Source organism: Epinephelus fuscoguttatus, linkage group LG11 (genome assembly GCF_011397635.1).
Source record: "Epinephelus fuscoguttatus linkage group LG11, E.fuscoguttatus.final_Chr_v1".
Lineage (NCBI taxonomy): Eukaryota > Metazoa > Chordata > Actinopteri > Perciformes > Serranidae > Epinephelus > Epinephelus fuscoguttatus.
Genome location: NC_064762.1, coordinates 37,543,139 through 37,561,893, shown reverse-complemented (window position 1 = coordinate 37,561,893; position 18,755 = coordinate 37,543,139). Strand labels below are relative to the sequence as shown.

Here is an 18,755-nt window from a genome sequence, read left to right as displayed (position 1 = left end):
GGAAGGGTACGGTCTGCCTGTTAAACACACCTACAAGTTTAGAAGACATCAATACAAAAAAGAATTTTATTCAACGTTATCCATGAAGTGCATATTAATTTTTCATTGCAGGATCAGAATATTGAGGAAATTTAACATGTCCACTGTTATTTCACAGCAAATTAACCTCAACAAGAATAAATCTTAAAAAAAAAGAAAAAGTGCCATTAAAGTGATGTCAATCACAAAATAAATAGCCTGCTGATGTAGTGCAGCTTCACTGTCACTTAGAAAAATAACAGGAATGTAAAAACACTCAGAGTTAAAAGGCAGCAAATATACTCCAGAGAAAATGAAGTTACAAAAACAATAGGATACTTTTCACAGTCACAACCAAACAGAACACTCCATGCACTTTAACCAGGAGGATGCATGTGGTCCAGTACAGTCAATTCACTACATTATCCTTAGGGGGTGCTGGAACTTAAAATACTTTACCCATAAAATTGTGATTTGGATATCAATTACTCACCCTGTGTTAACATTAAATTCTTAAAAAAAAAACAACTTTGTTTTTTCTCATGCCTCCACAGTGAATGGAGAATCCAAAAACCAAAAATTCTTGAAGACAAGAGGTCTCTTTGTAAACTGATATTTTGGTATAATTTTGCTCTTACTAAAAGCGGCCCTCAATTACATTGAGAATTTAACACAGGGTAAGCAATTGATATACAAATGGTCATATAGTGGGTGAAGTATTCATTAAACTGAGAAAAAATTTTTAGACTGATATTCTGATCAAAATACTACAGTGTTAATACTATATCTACATTATGAGGGGTAATTTATCTCCACAAAACAAACACATCTGTCAAAGAGTAACTGAGATGTGACCCACCAGAACAGTATTAGAAAAAAGGGTGTATAATAAAAATAATGTTTCATCCATAAAGATAAAAGCTCATTAGATGTATTTGTTACAGTGATTCCCAAAGTCCCTCTTTACCTTAAAGCTCTTAAAACATCCCTGATCAAACTGGATCACCAGCTCTGTTTCCACATAAATTTCACTATCACATATCACTTAGAAATGCTGTGGTGTGGCGGTAGATTTCCAGACCACTGTAAGGGGAATTTCTCTAAACTCCCGAAATCCTTTGTCAAATGTGGCATCCTGACCCTGTGTGAACAGCTTTGGTCCCACTGCTCTGAGGTACCTTCTTTCAAAAATCTAGCTAAAAGAAGATGGAACCACCCAAATTACAGAAAAAAAACATGGTTTTAAGATATCTGTCTCAACATATAAAACCAAAACCACTTGCATGACTGGACACCAATTGCAGAAAGTGACTGTTATTTTTTGTAATTTGGTGAACTGATCCTTTAAATGTTTATGTTGAATAAAGAATGTGGTTCTAAAAAAAACCCTACTTGTGTTTAATCACTGATTATCAGTTAAAAAGGCAAACAAATTGTTAAAAAAAAAAAAAGCATTAAAGATACCATATACATTACAATATATATTACCTATAGCGATATTGACTCAGTTAAGTCATATTAAAGAAAATAAATATACATCAATAAACTCCATATCATTTTACAGTGACAATATGACTAAGGTATCCACCAACGAAGGGAAAATAATTAGTTGATTGGATGACCACGGATTGGCGGCCTGACTAGCCAATCGGTGCCATCGGCTGAGTGGCTCCATCTGCTGGATCCCAGTAGAAAATAAGCGTTCAGATTTTTCTGTCAGTTAAGACTCGAAGCTGAGCTTCCAGTTTAGATGTTTCATCCTTGGAAATAAAGAAAAGGCAACAATAAAGAATTCACATAATTAAACGCTGTAACACTTTGGGCCCTTTTCAACTCCCTAATTTGGTTCAAACTTTTGGATTTTTCAGTTTGATCCAAACCAAAATGAAACATCCCTCAAATCACCGAATGAGCCAAACAGTTGAACCTTGGTCAGATGAAAAGAGGTGGTCTCATTCCACATCAATCTGAATCATGGTTCAGTTTGTTTCTGGTGTGAAATTTTTGGATGGGTCAAACTTTTGGACCAATTGCAGGAGGTTCAGTAGACTATTGTTGAGTGATAAAAGTAGCATAGCCCCTCAGTGCGTAGTGTGTGTCTGTGTGTGGTTTAGCAACAGAGAGTGACCAAATGCTTTTCAGCTCATCCTTGAGACCAAGTGGATGTGTGAACCAAATTTGAAGAAATTACCTCAAGGCGTTCTTAAGATAATGCGTTCTAGAGAATGAGATGGACGCAAGGTCATAGTGACCTTAACATTTGACTGGTGATGGCAAAATGAAGCCTCATGAAGCATTTTCTTTATTTTCTGAGCCCACTAGATGGTGCTTTTTGTTCAACAAAAGGTTGATAGCACACTGAATTGGTTTTCTTTGAGCCTCTCTCTTTAAACCACGAGCACCATCTAGTGGGCTCAGAAAATAAAGAAAATGCTTCATGAGGCTTCATTTGGCCATTACTACCTTTAACCACAAAAATCTTACCAGTTCATCGATGAGTCCAAGTGAACATTTGTGCCAAATTTGAGATATCACGTTCATGAGAATGAGACAGATGCAAAGTCACAGTGACCTTGACATTTGACCACCAAATCAAATTAGTTCATTGTTAAGTCCAAGTGGACATTTGTGCCAAATTCCCATAAGAATGCTGTCAAGGCGTTCTTGAGTTATTGCATTAACGAGAATGGTACGTACGGACAAATGGACAATCTGAAACATAATGCCTCTGGCCACTGCTACTGCTGGTGTGGAGGCATAAACATTCACAAAATCTCCTACGCTTTTTAATTATTTTCCAAGAATATGAGAGAGAGGGGATACGAGAGGACAGGAAAACTTGTGTACAAAACAATCAATGTCAAGTGTAGGGAGACAGCTGAAGTTGGTGATGACAACAGGACATATGTATGTATAGTTCTTGAGTATGCTTGCATAATTGGCAATGTGAGACCAAAACTAACTAGATCAAATGTATACAATGCAATCTGCATAAATCTGTATAAAAATAATCTGTATAAAATGCAAATCTTGGTTTGGATTTTCAGGTGTGAAAAGGCTCTAAGTCTTGAGTCTAACTTCAGACTAAAGGACATATCCAGGACACATCTGAGAAATTCATCATTTGTTTGCTTTTCATTGTAATCTGCAACACTGAGCTCTGTACAAAAGTGTCAACCCTCAAAGCTATATACAGAAATACTGAAATATAATGATGGCCAAATGAAGCCTCATGAAGCATTTTCTTTATTTTCTGAGCATGTGAAATTTGTTCTCCGCATTTTGACCCATCTACTGAGGGAGCGGTGAGCAGCAGCGGTGCCGTGCTCAGGAATCACGTGGTGATCTAACCCCCCAATTCCAACCCCTGATGCTGAGTGCCAAGCAGGTAGGCAATGTGTTCCATTTTTATAGTCTTTGGTATGACCCGGCTGGGGATCGAATCCACAGCCTCCTGGTCTCAGGGCGGACACTCTACCACTAGGCCACTGAGCTGGTAATGGTGCTTTTTGTCCAACAAAAGGTTAAAAGCATACTGAATTGCTATTCTTAGAGCCTCTCTCTTTAAACCAAGAGCGCCATCTAGTGGGCTCAGAAAATAAGGCTTCATTTGGTCATCACTACTGAAATACATGTTTGGTGAATACCGTGGCTGCTGCAGAGTTCTAATGGGGTGAGTGTGCGTGCTCTTACATCATTAGAGTTTGTGGGCATCTTCAGAGCCAGCTCGGTCCAGTTTGTTGCCTCAGAGATGTTTCCCAGCTCCTTGTGACACTAACAGTCAAACCACAAGATGATCAGTGTTTATAGTGTTATCACAACACACTGGTGCTGTGACAGTGAGGAAAGAGCTAAAACATACACACTGCTATGTTAGCCTTGGAAAGGATTCCAACCCCAGGTAATAATCATTAATTATTGCTGTTTTTGTCTGGATTTAACTCTTTTACATAATTTGTAATCATTGGAGTTTTTGCTTGTGTGTCCCAGGGACGTCCCACAGTTGTAGGAAACATGTTTTGGCATGGTCAAGGTGAACTGATATGTCGCCACAAATGAAGTCTCATTCATATTTATACCATTTGGAGCCCTTTCAGCCTCTCACACCAAAAGGGTTTACCTTGTGATGTCAGTTAAGTCCGCAAGGGTTCAGGGCTTAAAGCTTACGGGTGGAGACTGAGATTGAACCAGTGTGCTCCCTGTTAATGGGACATTCTGAGCCTTTGTAAAGTCAAAAATCTAACCGTAACTAACAGTATAAAACATAACAAGCTAATATACACAGATTTCTTCCCTCCCATTGTTTTCCTTTTTCTCCCATCATGCTTTGATCCATACAAGTGAGAAACTGGAGTCAGTGATTTAGGTGTGGGCTTCACCCTAGCCCTGACTTTTTAAGCCTACACTTGGAAACAGTCACAAAATTAAATCATGGAAAGTCGTGCTGTATTAGCAGCTAGCAGGTCCCATGCAGCTTTGCACAGTAACCATGGATACAGACAATAATCACCTGGATTACTTTTGACATGCATGATTGATACTGAAGGAATCTGAATCTGATGATTATTGTGCCACTATTACTCAAAGGGTAAGTCACGCTGATTCCAACAGTGTGCGTGTAATTTCTACATGTACATAGTCATTCTACTGATCATCTATACAAAGACAGTATGGAATCAGAGATGTGATTGTTTACCTGTGCGATGTACAGTCTCACTGTCTTGGAGAAACCTGGACTGAGCTCCTCTGCCTGGAAGACAGCAAACAAGACAAACATTTAATAAATGAAATATTTGGTCTGATTGATTTAAATGAATACAAAATGAAAAGCCCACTCAAAGGTGGGCAGAAAACCAAACCAAGTTCATCCTCCCCATTTCTCTCAAAGCACTGTTGGTAAGGGACTCCAACATTATTGTGCGTTTAATAACGTGCTACGTTACTGCAATGTTCCTGATTTGAGTCCAACCAAGAAGCTTTGTTTCATGTCAACAACCCTGCTCTCTCCCTGTGTTTCATGTGTCTCTGTACTGTCATACAATCAATAAAGACTTAAATACCATACAAAATACTTTAAAAGTAAATAAAGCACAATTTTATTCTTAGTATCCCATAAAAATGTGCTGTAGGATGGCAAGGGACACCAACACTGTTTTAACCTGAATTTTAAAAGCCTAACCAGCAAATTAGCTTCATCTAGACACCTTGGATACATTACTGTGCATCTGTTGCATTGCTCCTCCTTATGCAACAATGTTTATATGTATGGTCCCTGTTAAATAATCTAAAAAAACAAATAAATACTGTAAGTAAAATGAGGGCAAAATTTAGGGCTGTAGCCAACTTAAATCAAGTCAATTGAATCAGGTGTTCAATACGAATATTCAACTTTTCGAATTTAAGAGTTTAAAAAGTGTTCAGCTGGATGCTCAGTGTGACAGTGACATTCACACAATATAGTAAACGAGCTATCTACACTAATTACAGATCAGATTGTGCAACAACTTTTGCTGGCACTAAATATCAAACAACAACCAGAAACTGTATCATATTGAGTTGCTATGAGCTGTAAATTCACCGCAGAGGGCAGAAGATGGTATTATCTCTGAGCCTTACAGTGTAGAGCTTTTCCTCCTCCAGGCAGCTGCCTTCATCAAAGAGCAGCATGAAAGTGAGGAGCACTCTGCAGCTATACCTGGGGATCAAAATGTCCCCAGAAGTACACTGCACACTGACTGGGGAAAAAAAAGGAAGAAAAAAACAACTGCTGGACTTAAAGGACTCTCAGTCGACTGGAGGTTCTCTGACTGATGATTTGAATCTCTGACTTTCAGGGGGCAGCCTTAGAAAAATTAGCCTGGAGGCTTTGTAGTGATTTGCCAAAAAAGTAACAAAGAGATGCAGTGGTTGGATAAGAAGTTTGGTGTTTACCAGCTGTGGATGAATGTCTCTACAGGAGACAATCATTATTGCAGTTTGTACGCCTCTTGCCTCCAAGATTACAGACACAAACAGAAACAAAGAGCTGTTTGGCACAAAGTCACAGAAACCGTTGAGAGTCGTAGGTTGCTTATTTACACAATACTTGCTAATTAGACAGCTTGATACTCCCACAGCAAGACACAAGAAGTTGCAGAGATGATTTGGTTACTTCCCCTGAGTGTTCTTCACAGGACCCATGGGACAGAGTATATGTGGAGTAGATTTTTAATATTCAAAATCAGAATGAAACAGCAGAAATATTTTGGGATCTACAGTACTCTGCTACCTTGAGGAAGTTCTCAAGGGCGTCATGCAGTGTGGAAGTGGGGGGGCTCTGGTAGAGGGCAGCAGCTGCCTTCTTCTCCAACCAGTCTAGAGTGGCTACCTGCAGAGACACAGACACACGGATATCAAAAATACCTTTTAATTTCCATAATCATGTCTTGAATAAGGTACAAGCGTGGGAAGTCAGAATGGGTGTAAACACTTGGACTTCAGATGTGGTTGCCTGAAAGGGTAAAGGGGTGACGGACATGTTTTGACACTGGTCCAGTATTAAGCTAGAGCGCTGCAGCCAGCAGCCACAAAACAGGCTGCAATGTACCACTCGGGGTGTGTTTGCACTGTCAATTTATATCCAATAGTGCCAGTTTTTGTTATTGACTGACTCAGATCATTATCTATTATAATTATTATCATTAAGTATCTCATAACATTATGGAAAGGATCCCTACATAGATAAATATTTTGATTTAAGTGCAAAATTCTCTTTGGTAACAGAAACAGCCCCGAAATCCCTATCACCGAACCTTCCAGACTTCAGACCTCATTCAAGGTCAACAGAAACTAAATAAAACTCAAAAGCTGTCTTTGTGTGTCTTTCCACTGTTCCAACAATTGCCACATTTGTTTCAGTTGAAATAAACCCTTAACTCACTCAGTTAGGTGTGAAAATATGCGGCCTCTCTAGTATAGAGTGTACAGAGTCTATACACGCTTAGATTACCGTTTATTTAAATGGAGTCTGGTGGCTTTGATGATTGTGATTTCAGGGTTGTTTCTGGTTAAACAAAAGGATCTCAGTCTTCAAAAAGGTCTGCCTCTATAAGGATCCTTTCCATAATGTTGTCAGACACCTACAATAATAATCTGAGCCTGTCAGCAGCATAAACAAGCCCCCATCAGCTCAGCCCTCTCACTCAATTCAGGACTGATTTTAATGTTCCCATTAGTCACTTAGACACAAAAGCATAGGAAAATAGGGTCCAGGTTAAAAAATACCAGAGTAACCCTTAAATTCACAGTGTTGACATTTGAATGTTTGGATGAAACATTCTGCACCTGACAAGACCAGAGTTACAGCAACATACAGCCCCTTCTCTCACCTCATAGCACCATCTGCCGAGCAGATAGAAACACATGGGGTCATCATCTCTGAGGGCGATCGCACGGTCCAGATGCTCCTGAGTTTAAGAAAAAAACAACAACTTAGTATTATGTTGAACAAAACTCTACTTAAAACAGCCAAATACTAGTGATGGCCAAATGAAGCCTCATGAAGCATTTTCTTTATTTTCTGAGCCCACTAGATGGCACTCTTGGTTTAAAGAGAGAGGCTAAAAGAATAGCAATTCAGTGTGCTTTCAAGCTTTTGTTGAACAAAGAGCGCCATATAGTTGTCTCAGAAAATAAAGAAAATGCATCATGAGGCTTCATTTGGCCATCACTACTAAGTACCCAAACTGTGTGCCTGTGTTACCTTCAATATGTGGCTGCTCTTCAGTTTGCTATGCATGCTCTCATGCTTGGAGGTCAGACCTGTCAGCACAGCAAACCTGGAGACAAAAACAGCATGACTGTGACTTCATAATACAACCAGTAGCACTATTATCTATGCAAAGTTAAACCCTGGTGTGTTAGGTATAATTTTACTATCTTACCATTTATGACACTCAGCATTCAGGCCGTTCTTCTTCAGGGCCAACTCTGCCTCCTCTCGACCTGCAACACCAGCTCTCAGTTCAATGACAAAGGCTATAATTGTCTTGGAGGTAGAAACAGTCACATGCTACTGTCCATTTGCACAAACTGACCAGATTATTTGGTGCGCATGAGTGAGGCGGTAGCTTCATAAGCAGAAGCAGCCTTGATGTGTTTTTGCTACGTATATTCCACACTCCCAGGTTCCATTATTATTAGTAGTATTTTATTTGGGGTTTTTTTTGTTTGTTTTTTTAATAATTTTTGAGGTTATTATATCTCTCTGTAGCTTCCCAGTTGTATCCCTCATGTCTTGAAATCAGAAAATACAACTTTTGGTCAAAGTATGTATGTTTTAGTGTCAAATGCTATTTTCCCAGGTCCTTCTAAAATCTTTTTCCCACTTGACCTGACACAGGTTTCTGCCCCATGTCAAGATTCAAGATTCAAAGTGTTTATTGTCATATGCACTGTGAGGAAACATGTTTCCCTGTACAATGAAATTCTTCCTTTGCTGACTGCAACAAATACCAGAAAAAATATCAACTACATTCACACTCGATTATAAATAGATAAAAAAGTAAACAATATAGATTAAAAAATATGAAGGGAATATATACACAAAAGGGAATATAATTAAGGCAGCAAGAAACTGTAGTGCAAACACTGTATGCGCAAAAGTCACGTGCAGACTGTATTTGTAAACATGGTCTGAGGTAGTGATGACTATGACTCCTGTTGGCTGTTTAGTAGTCTGATGGCAGTGGGAAAGAAAGAGTTTTTAAGTCTAGTGGTCGTAGTAGTTTTAACTTTTCCATTTTGTCTTTTCTGTTATGTATGCATATCTTCAAACTCAATTAAAAAATTGATTAAAAAAAAAAAAAAAAAACAGTCTAGTGGTCCTGCATTTCACACTTCTGTACCTCCGGCCTGAGGGTAGAAGTGTGAACAGTCCATGCTGGGGGTGGGTGCTACATATAAACCTACGTGCTGCTGTGAACACAACATTAGTTTGGATCCAGAAGTCACACAATGACACAAATAAATTAAACGATGAAGTCAGCAGTGGACCAACTCCCCTGTGCTGTGGGGTAAAATTACTTTTGATGGAAACAGGTTGCTTTAAAGAGGGTGATATAACAGCTTCAGTTCCCCATTTATTGCCTTATTATCATTAGTGTTTTTTTTTTTTTTTTTGCTTTTTGAAAATTTCTTTCATCCATCTTTAACAACTGTCCTCTACAGCACCAGGTGATTACATTAAATTAAGTGACAGTAGCTAAACAAGGTTACTATAACAATGATATGTTTTATACATATAAAACATATTATTGACATAGCAACCATGTCAAAATCTGTTCGTCACCTGTGTGTGTGTGTGTGTGTGTGTGTGTGTGTGTGTATAAACATTTTTTGTACCTATAAAGTCCCCACTGTTTTATTTTGCACCAAAAAAAGAAAGAAAACAACTTTTCCACAACCTGACTGGACACATTGGGGTTTGAGAGGCGGAGAATCTTCAAACACTTAAAAAGTTACATTGATGGCACTTAACTTTGGGTAAACACTGTTATGATATGCAGTCTTAACTAAAGTATTTAACCACACCAGAGACTTTGTTTTTAAGAAGTGGACAGAAGTAGCCCGACAACATCAGTTTTAATAATTCTTTAAGTAAGTGCAACTTATTTTTAATTTAGACCTCTCAGCCTGCCGTATTGTTCCTTTGTTTTATTTTGATTGAAAACTCTGAGTCAAGATCTAATATGATAATCTTTACATCGTGTGTGTGTGTGTGTGTGTGTGTGTGTACACATTACCTTGTTGTGCATAAGTCTTCTTCTCCTGTTTGTCCTCAGTGGACTCGTACACATCACTGTAAGCCCGAGCCAGTCGCCATAGAAACTCCCTGCTGTCTCCATACTGCAGACACAGAGTCAGACAAACACCGGTCAGTGTCGCTGTACATAACAACTGTTTAATTTTTACTTTGTAAGTGATTTCAATTGTTACTGATCAATGGATTTTTGAGAAGCTCAGACCTGCATAATCAATACTTCTTTTGAGTTGCTCTTAAACTCCCTCATGCTCTTTTCTTAAAATCAGTTTTTATAAGCTTGTGTGTGTGTGTGTGTGTGTGTGTGTGTGTGTGTGTGTGTGTGTGCTTATCTCCCTATGCATGTTTACAAGAACAGTAGATAAACTAACATACACAAAATCTGAAAATTGTTCAAGGGGGTGTATTCATTACTTATCCACAGTATATGTGTATTTGGTGCTACAAATTATTCTTTGCTCTATCATTATTATTACACACTGCTTCAGCCCCTAGTTTGCAATCTTGTGAGTCCTGTCCCTTACCTCTGCTCTGCTGTCTAGCAGCAGGCGAAAGCCCTCTGCCTTTAAGCTGGCGTCTCCTGTGTGAAGGATGTCACTCTGAGCCAGGAGGAGAGCCAGCTCCCCACTGGGAACTTCAGTTGCCAGCTGCAGCCTCTCCTCATCGTCCTCCTCTTCCTCTGCTTCCTCCCCCAGCTCTCTCTCTTCCGCTTCTTCTTCCTGAGAGTCTTCCTGGCGGAGGGTGAGGACAGTGGCACAACTCTTGTCCTCCTCTTCCTCAGACTCCTGTTCAGGCTCCCGCTCCCCCTCCTCTCTGTCCGTGTCACGATCAGTGTAATCTGACTCAGCGTAGGCCGTCGAGTACCTACGGGAGGGACCATCTGGTTTTAATTCGGGGAAATGAATTGTTAGAAATGTGTACAAGTACCCACATTTGGGACTCCACATTACACTGATTCATAAATACTTCAGCTTTCAGTTCTGTACATTTAATGGCTCGATATCAGAAGAGGAAGTCAGTCAGTCAGTAAGTTAGTGTTAGCCACAGTGTGCACTATTTAACAGTCTGTAATTGTCTTAGAGATTAACAGGAAAAGCTGATAAAGCTTGTTAAGAAGCCTTTTCAAAAGCGCCAACAGTTGTATTAAACTTGGATCTCAGCCTGACCTGCTCCTGCACAGTGTTACTACCACTTCACTGAGAGGCTATTAGTCCAGGCTTCTTTATGGCTATCCAGGAGACAAATGATTTTTGCCACTATCTGCCCCACAAACTTAAGACGTGAACCCAAAACAAGATCAAAACTTTCAAGATGCACTGATCAATATTTTAAAGTGAAATTGGATTGTAGAAAATCTTACTGCTCATCGATCGTATATATTTTGTAATATAATAATGAGATGGAGCCATCAGAAATGGACTAGAAAGACTACGCTGAATCACAAAGAATAAGTGAGTGTACTGCTTTCTAACACCACCAGTCTGTGACATACCCTCCTTCGCTGGTCTCTTCAAATGTGCTGGCCATGCCCTGGCTGGCAGTGAAGTAGATGGAGCTGGAGCCAGTGGAGTCAGTGCGCTCCCTGTGGACGATATGACGCCGCCGACGTACCCGCTGACTGTCCTCCACTCCCTTTCTGCATGTGGAACACATGGTCACATCAATCAAACAACACCCACAACCTTGGCCCCACCTAAAAGGTTCACTCTGGTGTTTAACCCCATTATAACATCCCAATGATTGTAACATTCTGCTCTCTTAAGAAGCAGAATGCAGCTAGAGCCAAATCCCCATTGTGCGGCTTTCAGTTAAAGAATTTAAGATACTCCTGTAGACATATGGAATATGACACTGATATTTGTCAGCTCTTATTGTGCTGTCATTGCAGTATCCTTACACTGCAACTTAGTGAGAGTGGTTGCACCATACAGTTTAATAGCTGACATGCATGCCCTATATCAGGCAAGTCTAAAGTCCAGCCCCAGGGGCCAGTTGAGGCCTGCAAACTGATTTGAAACAGCCTGCAGCTTGTCTTTCAAAATACACTATCAGGCTTAGGCAGCGTCATACTGGCTGATTTTCATGAAACTTGGTAGAAGGGTGGCATGGGTCAAGGAAGAAACAAATAAAATTTGGAGCAGGTCCAAACCACAGGGCAGATACACAAATAATTTTTCACCTTCTTTAACACTGCCAGTTAGGGCATTTGTACATTGGCGGAGGTCTGTGCTCTCCAAGTGCCGCTCTACTTAAGTATCTTTTTATGCTGCAATCTAGCCTTGAAATCAGATCTATCTGTGAGCTCATGTTTTATGTGCTCTGGCAGACGTTTAGTTTAGTTTATTTTAGTTTATGTGGCAAAACTTAAATACAGTAGTAAATACAAGTGTACAAGTCATTGTCAGGGATAACACAACAAAGTCCATCATCGTGATCTCTGATGTTCCATTAGTCCTTCCTTCTCACAGTAAGATGGAGACAGCTGTTCAATGTCAAAAGCAGGAGACATACAACATCTGCGGACATGACGGCAAGTATAAACCTAGCTTAGTAAAGAGCACAACTGTTGATGCATTTTGGAAAGATGGCTGCAGCTGATGTGGAACTTCATGTTGAAGATCTGTTTTCAAATTCTGATGGCAAAAACGTCATGACTCATCTGTATACACTGAGGTCTGTTTAAACTTGTCCGTCGCTGAGCGTTACATCACATTTCATTGCTCTGATTGGTTGTAGGTCCATCATTTTGATCTACAGCTGATGATAATTTCCCTTAAATATTGACAATGAACTCAGAGGTTCAAGAACAATGTAACAGAAATGTCTGCAAAGTATTGTTGTTAAAATGGAAATTTTCAAGAAACTTTGTCGAACTCATTAACATTTCTGAACATGCTGTCATGCTTGATTTAGCCTGCCTCATCAGAGTATAACAGTGACCAAAAATAAATTACATTCTAATTATTAATGACATGATGTTAGACAGATAAAGCTGTGTTATATCCAAGTTAGTGTACATGTGAAAGCATACTGTACTTCATATTTTTAAACAAAAATGTCTCTATACCTGTCTTACTTTCTGTCATTAGAAAGTAGCAACTCTCTCCCCTTTTTAAGCTTTATTTTACATAAATTTCTGTTCACTTTTAAAACATAAAGTTGATGTTTTTTTTATTTCTACCTTCATAACTGTGTGTTTCTATTTTCTTTTTGACAATGCTACCTTTTTTCAATTAGATATCTGTGGAGTAAAATCAGCAACAAAAAAAACCTCTGCTGAATATACTTAACACAACTTTCTGGGGCTCAGTGTTCCCCTAAAATGTTCCTGTTTCAAATAAAATAAAATAAAATAAAATAAAATAAAATAAAATAAAAAAATAAATAAATAAATAAAACAAACAAACAAAAAAAAACACAAAGTTTGACCAAGTCACCCTGTATGTGGGTCTGTTTCAGGCCTGTATTAAAGATACACCATCATGCCTATATTGATTGAAATACAAGAAAAAAAATCATTAAGTAAATAAATTTAGCCAGATACATTCTAAAATTTGCACAGTGTTTGTCCACACCATATGATCCAGTTACAATGGTCCTGCCAAAAAAATTATTACTATTCTTGCCTGGGTTTAGACCTAAGAATCTGCCCACTCACTAACAATTCTGTCTGATATCAGTGAAATACTATTCAGTACCATACTCAGAAACATTTAGTAGTGCAGATGCTGTACATTTCACCACTGTGACTCACTTGACATCCTGGATAATCTGCAGGGCGATGTCCTGCAGGCCGCCCCTCAGCTCAGCCACCTCTGAGCGCAATGATGACACGCAGTTCAGAACTTGGTCCAACTGGTTCCTGAGCTCCAGCTGCTGCTCCGGGGACAGGCCCTGCACCACGGCCTCCACCGCTGCCAGAGCCTGCTGCTGGGCCTCCACCTCTGGAAGAGGCGACCAGGACACAGAACATGTTAGATGTCAGTTTAGACTTGCAATTTAGCCATTTAGCCTGATCCTTAACCCTTCTTCATTGCAGTCAGTATGCTGGGACTACCTTTACAGGAGGCATCCAGGACCAGGAGAAACCTAAAGGATAACTTCAGTATTTTTCAACCTGGGCTCTATTTCCCCATGTGTATGTGTGTGTATGATTCATGGGTACCACTCGTTCTAAAATTGGTTCAGTATTGAGGCGCGAAACGAGCTAAAACGGTAACTGGTGCAAATGCGTCCCGTATAAAAGTGCTTTTTTTTGCCGCTGACCGGTTCAGATCGCCAGTGCTACCTCTGTAGATAGCATATTGTAGCGGCCCTGCAGCAGTGGTGACTGTGTGAATGAGTGGAGTCAGCTGTCAGTCAGTGTTGGAGCAGAGAGGGGGAGGGCTGCCCTGCTGGGTACTGTAAGTGAGTATGTGTGTATGAAGTGTGTGTGTTATGCTAGAAGAGTCTGAGGACGAAGTCTTTCATGTGCTACCGCCTGGAGTGTTACCAGAGTTTTTGGAGTGCTCAAATAAACGGGCCTTTTTCCCGAACGCAAGAACAGGATGTCGCGCAACACCCCGTACAGCTTTCATAGGCTGCCTTTGTCGGGCGGCGAGATGCTGAAGTTGTGGCTAGTTGTGCTCCAAATGGATGCTAACACTTCCTCTCCAGACAATGCGCCTTGCAGACCATCGGGTCTGCAGTGCTCACTTCTCCCAAGATGACTACTGCCAGCCGAAGAAGAGAAGATATCCAATCCTGAAACATTTCTTCCTCAAGAAAATGGCTGTCCCACTAGTAGCAACAGCTACAGACACAGTGGAGCAAAGCAGCCCAGAGGTAAGGGAAAGGCTAAGTTAGTATGCTCTTTACAGAGATAGCACTGGCGATCTGAACCGGTCAGTGGCGAAAAACACAACACACACGTCATACACACATACTCACTTACAGTACCCAGCGGGGCAGCCCTCCCCCTCTCTGCTCCAACACTGACTGACAGCTGACTCCACTCATAGCACTCATAGCACTGGCGATCTGAACCGGTCAGTGGCGGAAAAATAGCACTTTTAATGCACAAACTTGCTCCTGTTACCGTTTTAGCTCATTTCGTGGCTCCGGTTGCATCCACCTCCCTCAATACTGTTAATTTTAGAACGAGTTGTACCCATGAATCATAGGCACACATACACATGGGGAAACAGGGCCCAGGTTGAAAAATACCGAAGTTGTCCTTTAATGATACCCCTTTTCCACCAACATAGAACTGGTTCTGTTTCAGTTCCCACACCTAACTTTGAACCATTTAGAACATTTTGACCAAAAATAAATTGGTTCAGAACCCCAAAAAGTTGGTTCTCAGCTGGAACCAAAAATTAGCAGGTTTTCCTTGACCTGAAGTGCAAACCATGATGACATCAGTGGGCATGTCATATTCTAATGACTTGAAAGACATGATTGAGAAAGCAAGCAAGAGATTGGTGGAAAACAGCTTAAGCAGTGGTTTCATTGAGAGCTGGTCCGTACTTGTTTTCCTTGGGGTAAAAACAAATATCTGTAATAACAGAACCAAAGTTAGCAGGTAATCAATGTAATACATGTTTTTTCTACTACTGTTGTGCTTTGTGAAACGCCCTCCATTGATCCCCTATCCTTAGTTACAATGGTTCCATGTGAACTAGTGGAAATGCGGACTGGTTCCTTAGATAGAACTAAGGTTCTAGTTCTGGTTCAAGAACCAAAGCTAATTTGTTGGAAATAGGGTATGAGAGGCCTCAAGCGGCTCCTTTCAAAACTCCTGTCTGAGTTCCTCACCAAATCTTTCAACTCCTCATCTGTAGCCTCATAAAATTTTCACTTTAACATGGTAGTGAGGTAGGCAGTGGGGAGTGGGGGGTGGCTGTTCTCCTGAGGCAATAGTTTTTAGAAGGGTCACCCAAGGCAAGCTAGTCCCAGGTGAGGAGTCAAAGGTGGGTAGTCAGCCCACTGATCACTGCCTGGTGGCTAGGCCCAGCCTGCAGGAGTGACATGGGGCAGCAGCCTCAAAGTCCAACTACCTGCAACTTTGAAGGCTAAGAGTAAGGTCATACGCATGGCAGGGAAAGGCAGAGGCAGTGGCATACTGACCTCAGGCTCATTTCTCTCATTTAATTGTAGCATTTTAGGAAACCTCACCCACAAAACGACCATTTGTAATCAGTTTATCCCGCTGTACTACCTTGAGTTTGTGCAGAAAACTTCGTTTTTCTTGCACATCTCTATAGAAAATTGAGAACATATCAATTTACAGATTAATTGGGGACCACGTTTAACAACAAAACTTTTTCAGAACATCTGTTTACAAACTCTCACACAACTTGTGCAGTATAAGTGTCATTAATTCAGTTGAATGCTCAATAACACATGCAGTTTCACTAAAAAAAAAAAAAAAAAAAAAAAAAAAACAAGTATTGGAGTCTGGCTTGTGGGCATACATAGGTTTCACTTTCAGTTCAGTTTTAAATAAAGAGTTTATTGAAAACAAGTATTTTGGTGGTACCATGTGGTAAATTTGATTCATCATCATAATTTAACTTGATTTTTCCTACATCCCATAAAACAGTACTTATACAGCCTATTTCGCAGTTGGATCAAGCACCCGTCCCTCACCACACAAACATGTGTTTGCCATGCTGGAGTCTGTGCCAAGTAGTCAACCCACCCTGCGCATCCAGCGGCTCCCGCAGCAGCGCTGCTTCATCCGCCTCGTCAAACAGCCGGGGAGCTGGCCGGGCCTCCTGCATCAGTCTCTGGGATCTTCTCCTACAGATCTCCTTGTAGATTATGAAGGCAATCAAGCCACAACCGGCTGTAGCTCCGATAGCAAGCCCGATTAACCCGTTCCTCCCGAGCGGCATGCTCATCTCGCCACACGGCGTTTCTAACTACGTCAGTTACGTTACTCACAAGTGCCTCTTTCACATGTCATCAACCATTACTGCCTGTAATTAATCTCAGGATAACATGACTTCCTCTTGACGCATAACGTTATTATTTTAGCTCCGAAAAAGGGTGGACGGCGACACGAGTAACAGTTACTGTTAGCACGTTAGCCGACTGTCATTAGCCGTCCACCGGCATTACAGCGTTCCACTGGCTAATAAAACGCTGACGTCTTGTAATAAGCTTGACGGAAACGCTACAATTTTCCTTTGAAAACCTCCCCTGGCTTATATATTTTGACGACACGTCTTAAAGTTTAACGTTAAAAACTAAACGGTCTGTTTGTCGTTGCATCATATCAAGGTGTGCGAATGCTGGTCAGCTAGCGGAGCGATGCTACGAAAATATGTAACGTAACTACATCACATCAGCAGCACCGTAGTCAACAGTGATGTCACCGAGGCGAGCGCGTGGAAAATAACTTCCGGTTCCAACTTACAAAATAAAAGGTGTCGTTGACAAACTGCAACGTTGAGAAGCCCATTTCCGCCAGCAATGTTAAAATATATTTAAAGAAAGTTGGCATCATAGAAATAATAATACTATTGAAAGCTTAATTGTGAGATACTTGTGGTTTTATTAGATAATTTGTCAAAAAGTAGCAAAGTAGCAGGGCCACTCATAAGGAGGTAAAAAGGGCAGAGCAAGCTTGGGTCAAGGAGGCCAGCAATGACCATGTTCATCTTAGATATATTTTATTTTAAGCCAAAATATTCACAATTACTTATTAATAAAAAAAACTTACCATTGTAGGGGAGACCGGGATTGGTTGGCACACAGCTATTTTCTGGTCATTTGAAGGTCACAGAAATAAAAATGTAACACCAAAATGTTTGCATGTTTTCTTCTTCCCCCACACTCTTAGATTTAATATTTAGATTTCATATTCAACATTTAGTTGTAGATTACATATTTGGATTAACATTGGCTTTATACTGTATATGTTTTTAAAGATTTTTTTTTTGGTATTTTTAAGCCTGATAGGACAGATGAGTGTGAGGGGGAAGAGAGAGAGGGAGTGACATGCAGCAGAGGGCCACAGGCTGTAGTCGAACCCGGGCCACTGCGTCAACAGCCTTATACATGGGTTGCCTGCTCTACCACTAAGCCACCAACGCCCCCTGTATATGTTTTTAAAAGCAAAGTAAATATAACAAAGATCACAAATATTGCTGTAAATCCGTTGAAAAAGTGACATTAAAAAATGTACATCACTATTTTAAACATTGTTTGGAGCTAAATGTGGTGAAATGTTGCTGTTAATTTCAGGGTGTCCCTTTATAATTGGTGCCCAACCACAAATCAGGCTTCAATATTGCTGCATCAGCGTCACCTTGCGAAACTTCAGCCAGCCCTGTTCGATAGCTGTGCTCGCATTCCATAGTGTTCACTCAGTTCACCTCTGTTGAGTCATTCTGTTCCAGTTCTCGGCAAGAAAGGTCAGTGCTCTGTTGCCCCAAGGAGTTTTAGTCCAAATTAAGCAACGCTGCATGTTGACAGCCTACCAGTCATCTGTTAGTAAACATGAACCAGTCTGTTAGAGCAGGTGGGAGAGAACAGCTGTAGTAAATGTGCTCCCAATCAAGACATTTCCTCTGTCAGGTTTTTCAGTAAGTAATAATTTCAGTAAAGTTAAAACATCTAAAAGTGACCAACATCTTTGGTGAGGGTAACATTTCAGTTGTATAGTACTGAAAGTAAAAAAAGTGGTCTGTGTACTAAGTGTAACTGTGTTAAGAGATACATAGCCTTTGTTTGTAGTTAATTGACATATGAATCAGCTACATTTTGATGTAATATTTAAAAGTCTGTGATGAGTGATGGTAGCTGGCTAACATAATTTCATCACAAAGTTGGGTCAAATAACTATAGATGCTGGTGATGGCAGCATCACCAGCATCTATGTATGTATGTCACAATTGCAGGGGAAAAAAGCTGGCAGCTGGTCTGAAATGGTATGGGCTGCATATAAGGT

General features: G+C 40.3%; 2 protein-coding genes across 3 annotated transcripts in view; both read right to left on the bottom strand.

Annotated features, from left to right (window-relative positions):
- LOC125897389 (xaa-Arg dipeptidase-like) overlaps positions 1 to 18,755 on the bottom strand; it is a 649,571-nt gene that overhangs the window by 519,982 nt on the left and 110,834 nt on the right. The window lies entirely within an intron of this gene.
- Positions 53 to 17,172, bottom strand: rmdn3 (regulator of microtubule dynamics 3). The gene is made up of 12 exons (XM_049590691.1): positions 16,500 to 17,172; positions 13,572 to 13,761; positions 11,310 to 11,453; positions 10,342 to 10,681; positions 9,801 to 9,903; positions 7,941 to 8,001; positions 7,760 to 7,835; positions 7,386 to 7,463; positions 6,287 to 6,385; positions 4,715 to 4,768; positions 3,712 to 3,792; positions 53 to 1,778 (listed from the first exon to the last, which is right to left on the bottom strand). The coding sequence occupies exons 1-12, from the start codon at positions 16,699 to 16,701 to the stop codon at positions 1,722 to 1,724; spliced, it is 1,485 nt and encodes a 494-aa protein (XP_049446648.1). The 5' UTR covers positions 16,702 to 17,172; the 3' UTR covers positions 53 to 1,721.

Bases quoted from the DNA above. Each gene is read 5' to 3' on its own strand.
- rmdn3 (XM_049590691.1), bottom strand. From the start codon at position 16,701: ATGAGCATGCCGCTCGGGAGGAACGGGTTAATCGGGCTTGCTATCGGA. The intron at 4,769-6,286 runs GTAGCAGAGTAC...GCTGTCTTCCAG, and splicing joins CCCTTGAGAACTTCCTCAAG to GCAGAGGAGCTCAGTCCAGG. The intron at 3,793-4,714 runs GTAAACAATCAC...TTTGACTGTTAG, and splicing joins TGAGACTGTACATCGCACAG to TGTCACAAGGAGCTGGGAAA.